General features: G+C 35.8%; 1 protein-coding gene and 1 long non-coding RNA gene across 6 annotated transcripts; both read right to left on the minus strand.

Annotated features, from left to right (window-relative positions):
* Nucleotides 1-5,389: 5,389 nt before the first annotated feature.
* On the minus strand, nt 5,390-22,314 carry theg (theg spermatid protein). Of its 5 annotated transcripts, none has more exons than XM_053651973.1 (10): nt 22,240-22,257; nt 21,075-21,104; nt 20,553-20,747; nt 19,728-19,754; nt 19,559-19,638; nt 16,541-16,602; nt 15,658-15,724; nt 13,535-13,661; nt 7,037-7,202; nt 5,390-5,769 (listed from the first exon to the last, which is right to left on the minus strand). In XM_053651973.1, the coding sequence occupies exons 5-10, from the start codon at nt 19,618-19,620 to the stop codon at nt 5,513-5,515; spliced, it is 741 nt and encodes a 246-aa protein (XP_053507948.1). In that variant the 5' UTR covers nt 19,621-19,638; nt 19,728-19,754; nt 20,553-20,747; nt 21,075-21,104; nt 22,240-22,257; the 3' UTR covers nt 5,390-5,512. The 5 variants fall into 5 exon arrangements, with proteins under 5 accessions (XP_053507948.1, XP_053507950.1, XP_053507949.1 ...); XM_053651975.1 differs by having other exon boundaries at nt 19,728-19,816; XM_053651974.1 differs by lacking the exon at nt 20,553-20,747 and having other exon boundaries at nt 22,240-22,314.
* Nucleotides 11,963-13,508, minus strand: LOC128624373 (uncharacterized). The gene is made up of 3 exons (XR_008388756.1): nt 12,710-13,508; nt 12,347-12,370; nt 11,963-12,252 (listed from the first exon to the last, which is right to left on the minus strand). It is a non-coding gene; the product is annotated as an uncharacterized LOC128624373 (long non-coding RNA).
* Nucleotides 22,315-22,830: the final 516 nt, after the last annotated feature.

The following is a 22,830-nucleotide window of genomic DNA, read 5'->3' on the forward strand; positions in this document are numbered from 1 at the left end:
GACAGTAAAGAAACGACGTCTTTTTTTTTCCACAGAAACAGAGAAACAAGAAAAGTCCCACAGATAGGGGAATAACCTGCGAGGTTTTTGTGCAACAGTCAAAATTTTCAAGCTTATATGACATCAACTCATATCTAGCTCTTTCATTCCATGATTCGTTGGAGTTTAGCCTATACAATTGCCTGGTTTTATATGATTTGATATTATATTACTGAATTCATATTACTGACTATAATTCAAAGCTACTACTGTTACAACAAAATTAAAACACCCAATGACACACCAATCTGATATATATATATATATATATATATATATATATATATATATATATATATATATATATATATATATATATATATATATATATATATATTTATCAGTGTTACAGGCTGCATTATGTCTAATCCCATGCTGGCTGCTTTTTGATAAAATGTTATCATTAAATTGAGTTAACATAAAAGAAGGGTTATGTTCTATGCGTGTATAAGTATAGCAGATAGTTGCATTTTACTTGAACAGAATATGATTATTCTAATTATTCCATTGAACAATAAAGCTGAGATATACTGCACACATAAACATCCATATTGGAGGTATTTCTCATATCTATATCAGAAATAAATGAATTTGACAAATCTGACAAATCTATTTCTTGCTTACTGCATGAATTCCTAAGTGATCAAAACAATGCTGATCTACTCTGATTTAAATGTATTTTTAATAACTTACAAAAATCAGGAGAGAACTAAGTCTCCTTAGAGAGATATTTCACTACATGCATACTTACATATTCCCTTTAGTATAAGCATACATGTATCATATTCAGACTGTAGACTGAAGACATTTGGGTTTGAGATCAAAAGATGAATATGAGAAGAGAGTTTATAATTTCAGCTTTTGTTTCACACACACACACGCACATACACACACACACACACACACATACACACACACACACACACACACACATATATATATATATATATATATATATATATATATATATATATATATATATATATATATATATATATATATAAAGTCTGCCATGGAGACATATATATATGTGTGTGTGTGTGTGTGTGTGTGTTAAACAACATAGAAAATAGCACATGTTTCAGACCACCCAATTTGTAGGTGAGCAAAAATACTGGAACATGTAACTGACAGGTGTTTCTTGCTACCAAGGTATGTCCTGTTAGATTGATTGTTTAAACAATAAATAGCTCTGAAAATCTATGGTTTTATCCTTCAACTGTAAAGACTGCATTTGGATAAGCCAACATGAAGACCAAAGAGTTGTATCTGAGAGAAAAGTAAGCCATTTTGAACCTGGGAAAAGAGGGAAAATCAATCAAAGTCATTGCACAAATTTGGAATGTCCTGAAAAAGAAAGAAACCACTGGTGTACAAATGACCAACATGTTGGGCAAGGAAAACAGCAGCAGTTGATGACAGAAACATTGTGAGAGCTGTGAAGAAAAACCCAAAAACAACAGTCAGTGACATCACCAACAACCTCCACAGAGCAGGGGTGAAGATATCAAAATCCACAGTTCAAAGAAAACTTTGAGAGCAGAAATATAGAGGCCATATCACAAGATGCAAACCACTCATCAGCAGTAAGAATCAGAAAGCCATATTGGAATTCGCAAAGAAATACAGAAATTAGCCACAAAATTTCTGGAAACAAAATTAACCTCTACCAAAATAACTGAAAGGCCAAAGTGTGGAGAACGAAAGGATCTGCTCATGATCCAACACATACAAGCTCATCTGTGAAACATGGTGGAGGTAGTGTCATAGCTAGGTCTTCCATGGCTGCTTCTGGAACAGGCTCATTAACCTTTATTGATGATGTATATCATGATGGTAGCAGCAGAATGAATTAAAAAATTTACAGGAACATTTTGTCTGACATTTTACAGAGAAATGCATCCAAGTTTATCGGGAGGAACTTTATCATGCAGCAAGACAATGATCAAAAACACACCACCAACTCAGCACAGGACTTCATCAGGGGGGAAAAGTGGAAAGTTTTAGACTGGCCAAGTCAATCACCAGACCTTAACCCAGCTGTGCAGCATTTCACCCGTAGAAGAGGAAGGAGACTGAAGGGAGAAACCCCCCGAAACAAAGAACAACAGAAAGACGCTGCAGTAAAAGCCTGGAAAAGCATCACAATAGAAGAAGCCAACAATTTGATGATGTTAATGAGTTGCAGGCTTGATGCAGTTATTGTACGCAAGGGATATGCAACCAAATATTAAGTGTTATTTACTTTTACTATCTGTTCCTGTGCTCTTGCTCACCTAAAAATTGGGTGGTCTGATACAAAAGGTTCAATGTTTTATGTTGTTTAACACATCGAGATGTAAATACCAGGAAATAAAAGCTGAAATCCTGAACTCTTGTCCATCTTTTGATCTCAAACCCAAATATCTTTGGTGTACAGCAAAAACAAATGAATTGGACTTGGTGTTCCAATAGTTTTGGAGGAGACTGTAAATCAAGTGATATTTTGTTTCATAGTTCAAGCCAGGTATTCTAACAAATAAATATAACTGTATACATATAAACAATAAAATCAGTGCTTCATTGATTTGATGTCGCTTTGTGCATTTAGTTTCAGGGTGCTGGCACATTGTTCTAAGAAATTCTACTTTTCACAATTTCTGGTTCATTGTCAGAAATGGGAGCGTACCCAGGTGTTTTCACCCATCTGAATGCCAATAATTTACATCACATTTGGTCCTTTGTTAGAGCTTGTCTTTGTGATTCTTGCACCTGAGGCAATTATGATTTTTAGCCCACAGATTGCTTACTTTTTGATTTTGTTGTGACAGCCTTGAGATCCAGATGTTTAAGGGCTTTGTGTCCACCTGATTCTTTTATTTAAACATTGGCTATTTTTAAATAAAAGACAACAATTCACTATTGGGTTGATAACAACCAAAAAGGAAACTCTGGCAAGGGAATCAGAATTGTACCTTTCAAAATGTTCAATAAATGTCAATAAAGTACTTAATGTATTTTGATTTCTCTCCCAAATGTCAAGCATTCTCCATAGGTCTAGTTAGGCTTGAAGATCTACAAGATGACAAATATGGTGCTGTTGGCAGCGCAGGAAAGTTTTGGAACCTTTTCTGTATGAGCAGAGTGTGCAAATGAAGAGGTAAAAGAGCTGGGCAGACTAAAGGGATAAAGGTCTTGTGGGGTGTTCACGGTATGCAGTGGTTTGTACCTAAAAAAAATGGTCCAAGGAGGGACAACCAGTGAACCAGTAATGGGGTCATGGGCGCCCAAGGCTCATTGATGCTGATTGAAACAATGCTGATCTACTCTGATTTCAAAGGTGTTTTTTAATAACTTACAAAAATCAGGAGAGAACTAACTCTCCTTAGAGAGATATTTCACTACATGCATCCTTGCATATTCACCTTACTTTAAGCATACACTAAATGTATCACATTCCTTACCTTACCTTACCTTACCTTGGAGAACTGCTTTTTCTTAATATGTTCAATACTTGTTTTTCCTGTGTCACTCCACTTTATAACACATAACTTCATTTATGGACTTTAAGAGGAAGAAACCTTGAGAGGAACCAGACTCAGAAGGGAACCGTCACCACCGGTTTGCTCAATTAGGATAAATTCACACATTTAAAATCTGTATCCTGGGTTTATGTTTCTATAAAGCTGCTTTGAGACAATGCCCATTGTAAAAAGCGCTATACAAATAAAATTGAATTGAATTGAACTTTAATGTTGTGAATTCTTTATATTTCCGGATTTCTTGAGTTAATACTGATGTCTGGTGAAAATTTCATGTGAATAGCGAAATTGGAAATATATTTACTGAAAAAAATGTTGACACGTCCAATACTTATTTCCCCCACTGTTTAATAGGCTTATATGGTGTCTATGTCTGTTATTCATTTACTGTAATCACTGTTTGTGCTTGCCTACACTGTGAACACGGTGGCAGGATGTTTTATTAACATTCATGTCATCATAAATCAAGTGTTTTACAGCTCAGGCTAGTTATTCTAACAAATGAAATAATACTGTATACATAAAAACTGTATTGTCACTGTTTCATTGCTTTAATGCCACTTTTGACATTTTGTGTCAGGGTGCTAATGCAGTGTTCTCAGGAAATGTGCGGTTATTCTATATTTCACAGTCTGGTTGTCTGCCATATAATGGGAATGTACCCAGGTGTTTTCACACATGAGTGAAATTAATTGACGTCACATTTTGTCCTTGTTAGAACTTGTCCTTGTGATTGATGCACTTGAGGCAATTGTGATTTTTAGTCCACAGAAAGCTTACTTGTTTTATTTTGTTGTGACAACCTTGAGATCCAGAAGTTTAAAGGCTTTATTTCAACCTGGCTCTTCTTTTTAAACACTGGTCATTTTTAAACAGAAGACAGCAATTGACTGTTGAGTTGATAATGACCAAAAAGGAAAGATGCTCTGGCAAATCAATAACACTAATTAGAATTGTGGCTTTGAAAATGTTCAATAAGTTTCATATACTTAATGTATTTTGATTTCTCTCCCAAATGACAAGCATCCTCCATAGGTCTAGTTAGGCTTGGCTAGTTGGCTGTTCTCTACCAGAAAATCCTAAAGGAGAATGTCCAGTCTTCAGTCTGTAAGTTGAGGTTGAAGTGTTTGGGTGCAGTTATTGCTGCTAAAGGTGGCACCACCAGATTTTATAGTTTAAGGGGGCAGTTAGTTTTTCCACAAGGCTGATAAGTGTTGGGTAACTTTTTTTTTCGCTTCTATAAAATTTATAAATAAATAAAAACTATAACTTGTGTGTTTACTCAGGTTGCCTTTGTTTTGTTGTATTTCATTTGAAGATCTAAAACTATTTAGTATCAGATATACACAAAAACAAAGAAATCAGGATGGGAGCAAATACTTTTTCACAGCACTGTGTACTACTGTGATTATTATGCTGTAGTATTTGAAATGATCTATTAAATAAGATTAGGATTTTTGATTAGGATCTTTGCTATAAAATAATGCTAAATATTATATTGTTAATAATTCACACTTAAAATAAACAGATGATCAAATCCATGGTCTCTGTTTCATTCTCCATTTCATGAACTGACTTACTGTGACCATATCATTTTGCATAAAAGCCTAGATGAGACTGGAAAGATTGCAAACAATGAATGAATAGTGCTCTTCTAGGACCAATTCCAGTCCAAAGTAAAATTCATCTCCAACTCACTCTCCTTGGCAAAGTCACGATGCAGAATTACAATCCATTTGTGTATATCAATCTAAAGTACCAATTAAAATCATGCATTGATGTTAGAGTTGCTTTAGTAACTAATGTTTATAAAGGGTGGCGTGTCTGGTGGAGACATTTCATACATTTATTGTTCTTTTAATAATAACTGCTTTGACATTGATTAACATGACAGAGAGAACTAATGTCGGCTAATACATTTATTGCATAGATATTTCACACATGTTTATGCTTTATTCATCTTGGGCTGATGTTGTCCTGCACCTGCGTGCTGGGGGTTGTGACAGTTCCTGTATTCTTGGGGATGCAGTAGCAACACGAGCAGCCAAGCTCACTTTATAGGGATCGAATCCCTCAAAAAGAGTTTTGCGGGGCTTTGGTATGGCCAGCACCTGCAGCCTCTCACTGGCTACAGCTTCCAGGACGGACCTTGGCACGTGCGATGACACAGGTTGGTTTGGACGATAATGAGGATGCTCCTTTTTAGGAACTAACAGAAAATAAGTGAAAAAAAAATCAGACAGAAATTGTGACGTTACTGATTTGAGAATTTGTCTCACCAATAGGGGAGAGCGGGGTAAGTTGTAATGTGGGTAAGTTGTGAAACTTACCCACATGCCCACTCCTCCAGCTCAAAAGTTGGAGAGCATGACTTCATGCTCTGAGGTCAATTTCTTGTTCACATGTGGTCAAAGCCACTCTAAACTGAGGTGAGCACAATATATGACTTTCAAAAGTAACAAAAATAGCACTTCACATTTTATGTAATAATTGTGTAATAATTGTTAGGTATGAATGTTCAAATTGCTATTTTTACAGAGGAGAGAATAAAATCATATTTTAGTTGCAGTCCTATGTTAAATGAGCCTTGAGATCAATGAGTCACAGTTAGCAAAAAAATCATTAATATTTGTTGATTTCGGTTACTGGGTTTCTGAGGACAGTATTAATTACATTATATACATACATACATACATATATATATATATATATATATATATATATATATATATATATATATACACACACACACACACACACACACACACACACACACACACATATATATATATATATATATATATATATATATATATATATATATATATATATATATACATATATATATATACACACACACATTTATAACGCATGTGCATGGTTAGTAAATATACTGTAGGTCAGATAATAATATATGTTATGTGATATATACAGTATAATAGCAATTATATAGTAATATATATAAATATATATATGTGTGTGTGTGTATATATATATATATATATATATATATATATATATATATATATATATATATATATATATATACACACACACACACACACACACACACACAAATTGTCACAAGTGCACACCCTCTAATTAACTAAATATTTGCCTTCGTTTTATCATTTGGTATGACAACTATTCCAGTGTAATGTATCACGCTCAAGAAAGGTAAGAAAAAGTGAAAAGTGTGACCACATGCCCTGCTCCCCCTTTACTTTACAGGGAGAAGGTCCATCAGTGACATTCACAAGACTTGAAAACACACAAAACATGTGACCTCATAGTATGTAATATTTTCCTTCAGACATTAAAAACACACATTGTTATTCTCTCTGCTGCAGAATGTATGCAGAATCATAGTCAAGGTTTAACATTGTTATATAAACCTGTTTGAGCAGTTTATAGTTTAGTAACGTGACAGAGCTTTCATTAAAAGTACGATCAGGCGTCACATGACAATAACTCACTGGCCAGGAGGTGTATATGAGAAGAAGGCTTGGCTTGTGGGAGAAGTGTCAAACAGCTATTAGTGCTGTTGAATGCTGGAGTCAATGGCATTCTTGACTTTTTTGGTTGAGCCAACTGGCAGATCCGGGGACTGGCTTTAGCTATAGTTCTCACTCCCATACCATACTGAGAGCGAGTGAGTGAGAAAGAGAGAGAGAGAGAGAGAGAGAGAGAGAGAAAGAGAGAGACAGATCAGACGTCAGTGGTTGGAAAACCATTGAATTTGTTTACACCAACATCCACACTATATAATAGGCTGCACCATATGTACACTTTGTTTATCTGAACCACATCTGTTATGCAAATATCAGAAAATAGTCCTAGAGGGAAAGGACCATCTCAGCACAAGAAAGCTGCTACTTAATGTGGCTTAGTAGCAAGTGCATACATGATGGTACTGTCTTCAAGAAAATCGCCGCCAACAACCCCTAATATTTTCTTTAGATCAGATAACGCAGAGTTAACCTGTCTCACAACAGTTAAAGTCTAATATAATTTGTAGTGTTTTGTTCAGCCTCCGGAGCTTATGGATATTTACTGTATGTAGTTCATTCTGCACTTCTTTGTCCTGGGTAACTAGTGATTACCATGTCATGCACTATTTTGTATACTTATTGTGTGTGTGTATATTTCTATTATTGTGCTTCACTGGTCTTGGATGGTAAGTCAATGATGAAAATAAAAGTGTGAAAAGATTTTTAAAAAATAAAAAAAAGAAAATCACAATTAAAGCATAAATGTTATCACAACACTTTCTACAAATAAATACAAATAAAGTAATTAATATCGAATTAGTCTGAAAACGCATTGAATAAATTGCAGGTAAATATATGGTTTTACTTCATGTGATGGGGGTTCGAGCATGAAGGGAACATGTACAGTATGAAGCTTGCAAGACAAAGAAAGATCATGTTCACTAACATGAACAACATTACATGGTTACATTTTGGAGAATACAACCAACTCAATTCTTAGTTCGAAGGACATACAGGCTTGGGGAGTAACGGAATACATGTAACAGCGTTACGTAATCAGGACACAAAAAAAACTGGTAACTGTAACGTCAAAAAACAAAGTAGTCAGATTACAGGTAAATTTTATTTTTTAAAAATGGGATTACTATCAGGATTACAATTTTTTTTTAAATTTCAAACTAAAAAAAATGTATCTTTTGACATAAAACAATAGAGCTCTTGCCAGTTGTGACTCACATGAGCAACCTCCTTTTGCATGCGCAAATAGATTTTGTGCAAAGTTAATTTGGTAGAAATTAACACAAATTGTTCTCTGAAATGCTTTTGTTAGGGTGACCGCACGTCCTCTTTTTCCAGGACATGTCCTCTTTTTCAGACCTTAAAAAAGCGTCCGGACAGGATTTCTACATTTGAGAAAATGTCCGGCATTCGGCTTTAATTTCATTATAATGTGCTTATGATCTAATATTGCATCATGTGTGCGCATATTTGCATTGCTTTAACCCCTCTCTGAAATTCCTGCCTTCTCGCACACCAAGTGGTCAATTATAAAAGGCTTGCAGCAACTATTGGCCAAATTCCTGCCTCTCCACCATTAGCCTACTCTCAGCGAACGCGTGAAGGTGAAGCGCTGTAGTGTACGGCGTCAAACAGTGGCTTGACAATAGCAGCAAAGGACAGCTGTCCTGAATCGAAACAATGCCAATGGCCATTTTAAATTTCATGTTATCATGTTGCTTCGTATTACACGGTCATTCAAAAGTGTAAATGATGACAGAAGGTACACTCGTGGCATCTAATTACTAATGGTGCAATTATTTTATTCCATGGACATTCAAAAATGTAACACATGGGATTGAACCCAATTTTATATATATATATATATATATATATATATATATATATATATATATATATATATATTTGATTCTAATAGTGTGTCTTTTTCAGTGTATTAAAGTCTGCATTTATAGTAACAATTTTGAACTTTATTAAGCCACCCCTTGAGTGATATGGAACTGTCAAAGCTATAATTCCCAGACCCTGCTGATAGTGCTGTCATTTCTACCTCTCAGGGATATAACTGAACATGAATACATTTAGATTGAACAGATTAACATGATGAGGTGCGCTATTCTTTTTTCTATCGTTTGTGGTTTACTCCATTAGCCCAACCTAAACATCACCCTCCTTAGCGCGAAAATAAAACCATATTTCCAACAAAAAGTTTGTACAAACTGGCCCAAATTCACACACACAAAACCTTTTATTTATAGCGCCACCTCTCCATACAATCCACACAATCCACACAGAGTGCACACATCTCTGCAGGGCTCTCCAAAAAATCTAATAATTAAATAAAATATTCACTTGTACATTCAGTGTGAGTGTTTTTGTCATTCTTAAATGAAAATAATACTGGAATTATAATGAAATGCTGCTTGAAGGACTCGCATTTCGACTAGCACTGCATTCTATCTGTCTGATAGTGTGTCCAGTGAATGTTCCTGATCGTTTCTGAAATATTATTAAATGGCTATTGTCAAATATAAACAACAGTTCCTTGATTTGGCTATTTTATCATTTAGGTATCTTACTCAGTCACATTAGATAGACAAGCTTTCCTGAAAGTTCCACAGGGCATCAGCTTGAGATCAATTATGAACTCGAGTGAAGTAGCTGAGGTTGAGGAATTGTAGAAATTCTGTAGAAGACAGAGTTGAATAAATGTATGTTCTGCAATCTGAATGTATGTACTGGGACAAACTGGGACTACAAAACAGATTTTATTGACCATGTCTGTTAATATATTTGTAAATGCTATGCTGGATTTGTGGACTCTTTTGAGACTGTTATTACTTTGGATTGCTAATCTCACACATGACACACTAACAGGCTAACAGACTAACAGACTAACAGGCTACACACAGCTATAGTGGGTACATTTTGATTATTATTAATTAATGCAATGTAACCCTGACTTAAAAGATATTAATGCCGGTCTAAGCATTAATAATTCTAATTTAAATAATTCCAATTTAAATAATGGACTATAGAGTAATAGACTTATGGTTGCAATATATTATGCTCCATGAAATTTGGATCAGGTTTGTACATAAACCATTGTTTCCATTTATTTCTGTATCATCATATTTACTAATAATCTGTCCTGTTAGATTGAATGCTTAAATCAATTGCATGGGTACTCATGGACAGAGTTCACTAATCATTATTGATGATGTAACTCATGATGGTAGCAGCAGAATGAATTCAAGTTTACCAGGTTATTTTGTCTGCCTATTTACAAAGAAATGCATCCAGATTAATTGGGAGGAACTTTATTATGCAGCAATACAATGATCCAAAACACATTGCCAACTTAACAAAGATCTCCATGAGGGGCGAAAAGTGGAAGGTTTTAAACTGGCCAAGTCAATCACCAGACCTTAACCGAGTTGAGCAGCATTTCACCTCCTGAAGAGGAGACTGAAGGGATAAACCCCCAAATCAAAAGGCAACTGAAAGAGGCTGTGGTAGAAGCCTGGAAAAGCATTAAAAAAGAAACCAACAATTTAGTGATGCAAATAAGCTGCAGTTATTGCAAGCAAGGGATATGCAAATAATATTAAGTGTTATTTATTTTAATTTACTTCAAGACTTATCTGTTCCCATACTTTTGCTCACCTAAACATAGGGTGGTCTAATACAAAAGGTTCTATGTTTTAAGTTGTTTAGCAAATCTAGATGTAAATATCAGGAACGATCATGAAAGCTGAAATCCTCATCTCATATCTTTTGATCTCAAACACAAATGTCTTTGGTATATAGCACAATTCAACAAATGAATTGGCCTTGCTGTTCCAATAGTTTCAAAAGGGACTGTATGTCTGAATAATGCCAAAGCACTTCAAAGTATTTTCACAGCTTGTGGTTCAGATTCTTGCATAGGACGCACAAGGCACCACAACCGATTTTTGTTACTGCATAGTTGAAGGCAGATTATTGTGTGTTATTAGTATTAAAACAAATACATCTTTTTCAGTGTTCAAGACTACACCCCAAAAACACTTGCATGGATGCTGTCAAAGCTAGAACACCTAAATGCTAGTGCCAGAGGTGGGGTTTGATGAACTCTCACGCAACATTATTAACAAGTGAATAGAAATACCACTGTGCCATTTGTTTTGTTTCTCCCGTTTACAGCCTGGGGCACCACACAGACTGAAGTTCCTCCTCTGAACACACATTTTATTGACATCAGAATTCCTAAACTCAAAAGAAATGATGCATTGCTTCTCCATCCACTACAGGCAAACATTTTGGCACACTACATGCAGATCCTGGACGGTATTTGGGGTGCGATCATGCCAGGGGCGACATTGCGTATATAATGAAAAGCATGTGGCTTGTCTGTGCGTTGCTGGCCTGCCTCATTATACTGCTTATTGGTTGTCACCTGTTGCTCCTCCCCACACAGTTGTTTTTCTGGCAACAGACACTGTAAATCCTTATAATAGCTGTCAAAAACAAACAGTGGCAAAATAAAAGGACATAAATAGATCCCTTCAAAAAATAAAGAAACTAATATTAATTTACTGTTCATGTATAACTATATGAGCTACTCTGTTTCGACATTTATATATATTTAGATGAACTTAATAATTAGAGCTCATTAAAATGTCACAAATATCAATAATAAACCTACTGTAAAAAGTTATGTACCAAATATGATAGTTGCAGGGCGCACACTGGGTTAGTGGTTAGCACGTTGGCCTCACACATCCAGGGTTGGGGGTTTGATTCCCGCCACTGCCCTGTGTGTGCGGACTTTGCATGTTCTCCCCGTGCTGCGGGGGTTTTCTCTGGGCTCCCGGTTTAATCTTCCTGTCCAAAGACATGCATGGTAGGCTGATTGGCATGTCCAAACTGTCCATAGTGTGTGAATGGGTGTGTGAATGTGTGTGTGATTGTGCCCTGCAATAGATTGGCACCCTGTCCATGGTGTACCCCGCCTTGTGCCCGATGCTCCCTGGGATATAGGCTCCAGGTTCCCTGTGGCCATGTAGGATAAGCGGTATAGAAAATGGATGGATGATAGTTGCATCATTTATAGAGCTCTGAGGCAGATGTCTTCATTCTCAAGTGCATGCTTGATGTATGCTTGGTGTCTAATTACACCGTTCCGTAATAAAATAAGGAAACTGAAAAAAAAACTGATCATAACCGTGACTGTCGGAAAATTAAATGGGTTAAAAACATGACTTGCATGACTCATATAAACAACAGCTTATATACCTTTTTTCTTCTCTCCTCCCCTCCCTTTCCCAAATATTCCATTGAGAAGAAAAAACAAAAAAACAAACAAAAAAAAAACAACAACAAATTGAGCAACACACAGCAGTAAACATTCACATTTTTTTTTTCTTTTTATATTAACAAAGGTAAACAAAATTAAAAGTAACCCCCCCCCCCCCCCCCCACCCCGACTAATCATGGCTACCCAATAATTATCGCTGGTTATATAGATATTGTAAGACCCAACAACAGGCACAAAAATTTATGTGGGAAGTGTCTGTAACTCCATAAAGTATACGATAAAGGGATGTCATTTATATAAAAAAAAAAAAAACCTTGTCCGTACAACCCTTCATTGTATACCTTATTTTCTCGAGTTTTACAAAAAACATCACGTCCTTTAGCCACTGGGAGATAGATGGGTATTTAGCAGACTTCCAATGCAACAGTAGGGAACGTCTTGCTATAAGGGATATGAAAGCAATAACATCCTTTTGTATCGAGCTCAATGGAACGGAGTCATCAGGAATCCCAAATACAGCAATCAATGGGCAAGGCTTTAAATCTACCCTAAGAATAGTGGACATGATGGTAAAAAAACCAGACCAAAAACCATGGAGATCAGGGCAGAAGAAAAACATATGGCCAAGATGGCAGGGAGAGCCATGGCATTTATCACACTTGTCCTCTACCTCAGGGTACATCACAGAAAGTCTCGACTTGGACAGATGGACTCCGTTTAAAACTTTGAACTATATAAGTCCAAGACAAGCACAAGAAGTGGTAGACTGTACCCTCCCTATAGCACGTTCCCAACACTGCTCACTTATCTGTACTACTTTGTGCACCTTAATGTAAATGTAAAAAATAAATGCAATACAAAAAATATATAAAAACAAATAAATACAAAAAAACAGGAAAAGAAATCATGTGGAGGGTCTTAAGGTATTCTATATTTGTGAATTATTCTTCTTCTTCTTAATATTATTATTATATAATTAGTAAATATTAATTGGAATTTTTCTTCCCAGATCTTGTGAGGCAATAATTAAGATTAATGTGGTTTGACATAGAAACAGCACAGCAGTATTGTGTGGATCCTGAGTGGGAGCGGTGGGAGTGGTAGACGGAGGTGAAAAGCCACAATAACGTGTGTACAAAAAAGTATACAGAGCTGTGAGGACTCACTGTGGTCAATAGGGGGCGATCAGGCTGCCAGCCGACTGCAGGCTGACGGGGTCGAGCGAGTGAACACACTCTTTCAGAGGGACTAGCCTTTAACGTGGCTGCGCCCACCTTCCACTCGGGAGACTCTCTAGAGAGAGAGAGAGAGACTGAGACTGATTACTTTATACGTGACGTGAGTAGATAATTAGGAGATGGAAGGCCCAGATTTGTTCTAAAGCAGTACATTTTCTTTGAAGATTCTTGATACATTATTGCTTATTTAAACTTGTGTATATGTTCAAATACTCAATATTTAAAAGTGAAGTTTTTTAAACTTTCCACATAATTCACTCATGGAAAAATAAACAAACTCATGCAACATTTTTTTTAGAGAAATATATGGAATTCTTTCTTATAGGAATAACCAACTGAATCAAATTCAACCATATTTGTTGTAAAAATCTGTCCTAAAAATACATTAAAGAGTAGTTTACAGTAGTTCAATCTAGCGCTAATTACAATAAAAAGAAGGTGCTTAATAAGCCACGGTACTTTCAAAGACTGTTAAAAATATAAAGAGCAATAGCGTCTTTTACTCACTCACCCTTTTCCAGCAATATTCAGTGTCATTTAATGAAACACAGAAATATTGGAAACTGCTAACGTTCCAAGAATGCAATGCGCCTATATATGAATTACGTGATGACTAGTACGATGATGGTGATGGTAGTACTGGCATGAAACTTGAAGTGTTGGAAGATGATCTTTTTGAGCAGAGAGTACAAACGAGGAGGTGAAAGAGCTGGACAGACTAAAGGACTAAAGCACTGCTGCAATGCTCTCTTTTGGTAGAGACTAAGCAAGGGCTTTTCACAAAGTGGAAACTGTTTGATTATAGAAATTTAAACCAAACATGCCAGCTCAGAATTAAAGCATAAAAATAAATCTTTTGCACTTTTGAACTGAAGGGTATTATGATTAGAAATATTGACATGCAAAGCATTCAGGATGGATTTTTCCTTTCCTTTGGTGTGTTGTGCAATAATGTTTTTCACAATCACCAGCCAATGAGCAACATGATCTGACAAACAGGAAATGCATGATCTTGACATGAAACGAAATGGTTAGCGTCAGTCTACCGATGGATTACGTATTATTTAAGCAAAATCTGTGAATATTATCGTCCAATTTCAATGTAAATAAATGAACAAAATCCAAAAGGAGTATGCTTTACAAACAGCTGGTAAGCAGTGGGGGTAGTCAGAGGCCACCAGATGACAACTGTGCAACCCTTAATGCACATGAGCCCTGAAGCAAATATGAGTTCCACACATTATTTCATTTACTTTCCTTCCTCTTCCTTAAACCATAGAAACTGTTTCTCCCCTCAAACCATATTCCTATTCAACAACTTTTTACCTTTATATGACAGCTGTTATTATGCAGTTATGCTCATTCAACAAACACGTTTGGTAATTTTATATGCAAATACAAAATTATAGTGCTACTGAAGCCTATCTGCTGTTCTGTCTGCACGTCCAGCTTAAACTGTAGATACTGTAGATTTTCCAAACACAGTATCAATGTTTCAATATATAACATCTAGCTATTAATTTATTTTATCCGACAGCTATGTTGAAATCACAAATCTGACTGGCAGAAGGTGTTGATTAATTTCCAGTAACACGAGTTCTGTCAATAGTTCCAGCCGCAAGCCAGATCACAAGTTTATACAGTATTAATGTGCTAATTCTAATACATTATCATTTCTATAGTAACAGGTCATTCACAGGGATGCTACATAGAGTATAATGTAAGCCTACATATAAACAAACAAACAAACAAAAAAATGAGGTTGCTTTTAACAAGGTTGTATGGTTGACATAGTAAGGAGACCTTTTTTAAAAAACATTTATGGAAGGAGTCTCCAGCATCAGTGTTTTGTAACAGTTAGTAGGTTTTCTGATAACAGCACACCTGGTTGTTTAATTCCCTGCTAATCTTTTTCCTATAAAAGTAAAATCCATCCAAATGAAACTTACTTTAAATTAAAATTACTTTAAATTCAATTAAACTGATTTTGATTCTGGAAGTTGAACATAAGCTGTGCCTTGCATGCATTATACACATTATATACATTATACCTGTTGTCTTCATAGTGAGTACTAATCTTTTTCCTCTCTGACGGCTGGGACCAACGTGATGTGAGCTCTGCCAAGAGACAAGACAACATTTAAAATACACATTACAACCATTATTTGCATACACCACCAATCTGATTAAAGATGATTTCCCAGATGCGTACTTGATTTAACGAGGTTTCTAAAGTGAAAGCCAGTCATTTGCTAAGTTTTAAGCCTGTAGGTTATGTTTAATTGGTCTGGGAAAACTGGCACATGAACCTGCTTAAGGTAATTAGATTCCTTTATTTCTATATGACTTTTAAATGAGCAATTGACAAATTGATACAGTATAGTATAGCATAGCACATTAAACGTTGCGTCTCAATCAGCTCCCTAGGTTGTGAAACATTATATAGTGTACACGAGTTCGCTTACTACACATTGGGACATTGATGGCTCAATTTCTGGTGACATGACTATGTACTCCTGTTGTAAAACGAGACAAGCAGGACCAATATCTTTCTCACATTTATGTGTCATATAAATTTGTTAGCTTAACCACACGGGTTTCTGTCATGGTACGTCAAGCAGGATTGTGGACTTTTAAAAAATCATTAAATACTTAAAAGTCATTTGACTCAAACAAACCCTATATAGAATGTCAAATAGAGTTAGAAATCACTAACATAAGTAATCATGTGAAAGCTACAACAAAGATAACAAGCTACTTACATTTGTAGATGGAAGTTGGCTGAGAGTTTGTCATCCGCCTTTTTTTTTTGCGGTGCATTGTGGGATTTTTTTAAGGAAATGGCACACATCCTGATCAGTGCCTTGACTACTGAACTAGGGAGCTGATTGAGACGCACCCAAAGTCTTAATTTCTTGAAAGAAATGCTTTTACCAAAGACAGTAGTGGGCCGCTCTGATTTTGCTGGAAGCTCATCCAACCAGTATACGGAGCGCCTGCAAATACATGAGATCATTATAGACATACAAATCACCAGACACCTTAATAGAAACACCTTTACACCTGCTCATTCAAACAATTAGCCAATCAGCCAATCATGTGGCAGCAGCACAATGCATAAATGAATGCAGATACAAATCGAGAGCTTCAGTTAATGTTCACATCAAACATTAGTATGGGGGAAAATGCGATCTCAGTGACTTTGACCGTGGCATGGTTGTTGGTGCTAGACAGGTTGGTTTGAGTATTTTAGAAACGGCTGATCTGGGATTTTAACACACAACAGTCTCTAGAGTTTACACAGAATGGTGAGAAAAACAAAAAACAATTAGTGAGTGGCGGTTTCACAGGCAGAAATGCCTTGTAACTGAGAGAGGTATAGAGGAGAATGACCAGACTGTTTGAAGCTCTCAATAACTCAAATAATCACTCTTTACAACCATGGTGAGCAGAAAAGCATCTCAAAACACACAACCACATCAGGTTCTAGTGCTGTCAGTCAACAAGATGAATCTGAAGCTACAGTGGACACAGGCTCATCGAAACTGGACAGCTAATGATTGGATAAAGACCAGGTGATTAAAAAAAACAATTACAGGCAGTCACTGAACTTCACACTACATCACAACGACTTTAAGTATCATAAATTAACTCATAACATCTGTGCAAGTGATAAACAACCACACAAATCACCCTACATAAACTGGGTTTCTATTGATTACAGTAATTATATGAGTGTGACCAGGGTCAGAGCTACCTATAGGCAGAGTAAGTGATTGCCTGGGCCTTGGGCTTGGAGGCGGGGCCTCCATATCCGTCACATCACTATACTCTAGTCGGGCAGCCATTGTGAATTGGATATAGATAAATTGTCACTCACCTGTAGTGACACCAATTAATGAGGGTCCTACCCTCTGAATGTATGAAGAGATAGGGTATGAACAAAATGCAAAAACACAACTTTTGTCAGTGACTTATGATGGCGCAGAAACCAACACATCTTCGGGGGCTGCTGAGCGAAAGGATAAACACGCACGCATAGAAAGAATGTGAGTATTCATCAATTATTCTGGAGTGAGTGATTGCAATGTATTCTAAAAATAAACTGGGCCTTGTTCTGTCGATCAGTGTCATTTTGGGATAGATCATTTGCCAGTTTATTCTGAGTTCATAAGAGTGCGAGCGTCGCCGACGTGTCGAGACTGTCCGACACATTGAATTCAGGTGTACGATGACATTGCGACGAGAGCTGACTAGCAAAATACTAAAGTAAAAGTAAAGTAGTCTGTATTCAAAGTGAAAAAGCAAACACACTAGAGCATTAAAAAAGGTACCTCAACTGTCTGTATATCTTCTAAATTCTGCTGATGTTTCCATTACTGCTTTAACATAATACTTCATGTTAGTTTTCAAATCATAAAAATTCTTGTTATATTTATTAAAAAATAAGCATACAATTTTATGAGGAAATGAACTATTCTTTCTGCTTAGTAGTTTGTCTCTTTCACTTCCATTAGCATTTGATTTGTGTATATAGTGCATACATCCATCCATTTACTATACCGCTTATCCTACAGGGTCATGGGAAACCTGGAGCCCATTCCAGGGAGCATCGGGCACAAGGCAGGGTACACCCTGGACGGGGTGCCCATCCATCGCAGGGCACAATCACACCGATTCATACGCTACAGACACTTTGGACATGCCAATCAGTCTTGCATGTTTTTAGACTGGAGGAAGAAACTGGAGGAAACCCCTGCAGCCTGGAGAGAACATGGAAACTCTGACACACAGGGCAGCGGTGGGAATCAAATCTCCAACCCTGGAGGTGTGAGGCGAATGTGTATATGGTGCATATTTAAGGTATTGCACCGCAATACATAATACATAATATGACTACATAATATGACTATATATATATATATATATATATATATATATATATATATATATATATATATATATATATATATATATATGTATTTTTACCTGGGAAAAAATTATAAAGGCAGTGATGTTCATTTACCGAAGTGGTGTGCAGGAAGTGTTCATCTGTAATTATTTGTTGGCAATGTAATGTTGTCTTGCATTTTTTTCCATTTTACTCTATAGAGTGGGCAAAACTGTTCATTATCCCAAATAGTAAGTGTGTTACTATAAATAAATTACTGAACAAATTACTGCAAAAAAAATAATAAATATCCTGGCTGCCTTAAAATTTTTAGTCAGTGTGACTTTATATAAATATATATAAATATATATAAATAATCATAATAAACTGACTTAAAATAAAAGTTTAATCAAGTTAAGTTAACATTAATGGGAAGTAATGGGGGGAAAAAACATGTTGTCATAGGAGGGGTGCGTAGGGCCTCCAACATAAATTTTGCCTAGGGCCTCCAAATGTTTAGAACTGGCCCTGAGTGTGACAGAAGGTATATACCAGTGCTGTTAGGCTGCTTTCACAGCTTTTTTCTTTCATCCACCAGCACACAATATATTGTACATGTAATCCTATGGCTTCTAAAAAGCACTGCCATCTGCAATTGTTTTGGGTCACAACTGAGCTTCCAAAATTGAAAAAAGTTTTTCAGAAAAATGCATTTTTTAAAACCTTAAAAAAACAAAAAACAAAACAAACAAAAAAAACAACTTTACACAACCTTTTAACACTTTGCAAGTGAGACAAACCAACATTAAGGACAGAGACTTCTGTTAGACACTGTTAGTGAGTGAATATATGGATATTTATGACATATTGAAATATTTCATTGCCAATATTCCAATGTTGCAATGTAACTTAAAATAACCACATGGCTAATATACTCATGTCTTACAAGGAGCTCTGCCTCTGAAGTTACGGTGAAGGAAAACAAGCTCCTCCTCATAACCAGGGTTGTAGCAGCAAGTGTATAAGCACACTAAATCTCCTGTATTTATTCAGAATCCTACCTGTCAGGGAATTTAAGTAGGTTGGGATTAGGCCGGGCGAGACGCTCAATTCGTGTTGCCATTGAACAGCCAGAGGTGTACTAAAAGACAGATGAAGTTCAAAAAGACATGCTACGTTAATGTGTATCTTTATAGCTGAGAGTAATGAATCAAGCAGGAGAGAAAGTACCTTGTGGTTTTATTAAAGATGGATGATCTGATCAGGTATAGGAGCATACGAGAGGACTGTTACAAACTACATGCACTCTCATTACAGCACTGGAGTTCATGATTCACCATAAAAAGGACTTTTATTTGTAAGTACAATTAAAACATAATGCACTCTAATCATAGTAAAAATGCACTGTAAGCTAATTAAAAGCCTTTATAATGTGCAGATTCTAAAGAATTACATTTCACACATTTTAATGAGTGATTCAAATTTAATGAGTAGTTAATGAGTCATTTCGTGATCCTTACTTTTACTTTCACTCTTACGCAAGTGAAGTATTACTACAGTAGGAGTACTACTCAAATAGGTGTCAGTGTGTTTTGAACTCTTTCCACCACTGGGAGTTTATCAGTTCATCAGTCTATCATCTATACCATCATCTATATCACTGTAACATTTATACATGTCTAATTCTAATGTTGTGGAGGGAACCTTAAACCTTCCTGCCACAATGTTTCTTGGGTGACTCTTGCTTGCATTATCTCAACTTATCTCAACACACAGTCATGTCCGTATCATGTACAGGTGCATCTCAAACAAATTAGAATATCATGGAAAAGTTCGGTTTTTTTGCCTTAATTTAATTCAAAAAGTTGAACTTTCATATATTCTAGATTCATTACACATAAAGTGAAATATTTCAAGATTTTTGTTTTTGTTTTAATCTTGATGATAACATCTTACAGCTCATTGAAATTAAAAATCCTGTACCTCAAAATATTAGAAAAAAGAATTTATAATACAGAAATGTCAATCTTCTGAAAAGTATGTTAATTTATGTACTCAGTACTCGGTCGGAGCTCCTTTTGCACGAATTACTGCATCAATGCGGTGTGGCATGGAGGCAATCAGCCTGTTGCACTGCTGAGGTGTTCTGGAAGCCCAGGTTGCTTTGATAGCGGCCTTCAGCTCGTCTGTATTGTTGGTTATGGTGTCTAAGTACTCTGACTTCTTGTCTCCCGAGTTTGGTCATTTCATCTTCAAGAATCATTTAACCAATAACAAGAAACTCCTGTCCACTAAACAGAATGCTGGCACTACATTCATTTACTGAGTATGCAAGTTCATTCAAATTTAAGTTCTCCTTAAATTCATTCAAATAAGAAACCAAAGTAGACTTAGTAATCTTTGGAGCACAACGATGCCCAAAAAATGTCTGAATGATGTATTGTAGATAATGTGCCTGTGATTTCATGTAATTGTTCTTATTCTTCTTCTTTTTTTTTTTTTTAAAGATTGTTACCATTCTGTGTGAAAGTCAATTTAGTTTTAGGTCCTTTTTCATGAAGGGTTTGTTCCACTTACCTGATCAGTAATAGAAATGGAGGGGAAACCCTAAAAAAATAGGGAAAAAAAAGGCATGACTGCACTTAGTGTTTTGTGCTTCATATCTCAGAATGAGTTAATCAATCAGAAATGACTGACATATGTTTTGTATCACAGGGAGTATCTAAAAAATATATTTATTTATTCATGCTAGAATAACTGCTTTATCCAAGGTTGTGGTCACGTAATATATTAAATATCTTGGAAAAAAATGTCTTCAGTGGTTCTTTAAGGGTTCACAGGATTAAAAAAAAAGTTTTTGTTGGCTTCCAAAAACAGGTTTTACTTGGAACCCTTACTGATGTACATATATATATATATATATATATATATATATATATATATATATATATATATATATACACACACACACACACACACACACACACATATATATATATATATATATATATATATATATATATATATATATATATATATATATATATAAAGAATATATAGATATAAACGTTTTCCCTTCATATGTTCATAGCAGATACCTTCAGGATTTTGGAAATGTATTATGTACTGTGCTATTTGGGTTTGTTATGGCAAGAAAGCTTAGACGATGGAATTTCAAAAATTATCCCCATATATTGAAATATAACACGCAACCATTGTGATATACAACTTACCACAAACTGAAAGGAATATTCTAAGAACGACTAAATTTGAGGTCTTCATACCAGAATCACATTAATTAACTAATCAAACTAATTAAATGTGCTCATTAACTGTTCAATTGGTATTGAGCAATAATGGGATACCAGTTATGACCAGCAGGTGGCAGTAAAACGCAACCTACAAATAATCCTTCACTCAGGTTTCCTTTCATAATGGCTTTTCACATACACAATGAGATGAAACCCTATACTTTAACTGTTGTTGGGTTTTTGTTTTTTAAAATTAAGTTCATTCATATAATATATCATTAGTAGCAGATAAACTACAGCAGGCCTGGCCCTGGGCTAACACAGACATAATGGAGTCAAATAAATCATCTAACTAAACCAAGTGTAACGATAGCTCGAATTAAACCTGTGAAGTTCTGCCGATGTTTACAAATAAACGTAATGTTTAATTCCCTTTCTGTTACCTCTCTTTTCTTTCCAGACTTTAAAGCAGAAGTTTCTGTATGACCTACCTGGCAGTGGATAGTTTGTCTTTCGCCAAAACTAACTGTCGGTATCCGGGTTGCTATGGTAATAAAGTGACGTGCATTGGTGACGCTTCCGTTTCAGGCTGATTAACATCATAAACTGTTACCACCCTGTGATGATTTAAGGAAAAGATTTTTCTTTTGCAGCTCTGGACCTCTTTCAGGGCCTAAACAAACAAACAAACAAACAAATAAATAGCAGCACACATTATAACACAAAGAAACTGCAGGCAAATACACACCATCATTTTATTTATTGGAGCCATGGGATTTTAATTCCTATAAACTTGTTATAGTGTGGTTATTGCAATTAGATTCAAGCTGTCTATGAATAGAAGAAATTGTGTGACTGGCATAATTTGAAACCTAATACAAGTGACTGGTCAAAAGAATAATAACTAGCTGGAGTTGTTGACAGTAATCTCTAATGTAACCACACTGTTGAATAAGAATAAAAATAAGGGGGCGGGGAGGGGTGTGAGGCACAGTGGCTCCGCCCTGTGAGCCAGCATGATCTCCCCTTGCCTTGGGGGCTTCCTCTGGGCACTCAAGCTTCCTCCCCCAGTCCAAAGAAGT

Source organism: Ictalurus furcatus, chromosome 20 (genome assembly GCF_023375685.1).
Source record: "Ictalurus furcatus strain D&B chromosome 20, Billie_1.0, whole genome shotgun sequence".
NCBI classification, from domain to species: domain Eukaryota; kingdom Metazoa; phylum Chordata; class Actinopteri; order Siluriformes; family Ictaluridae; genus Ictalurus; species Ictalurus furcatus.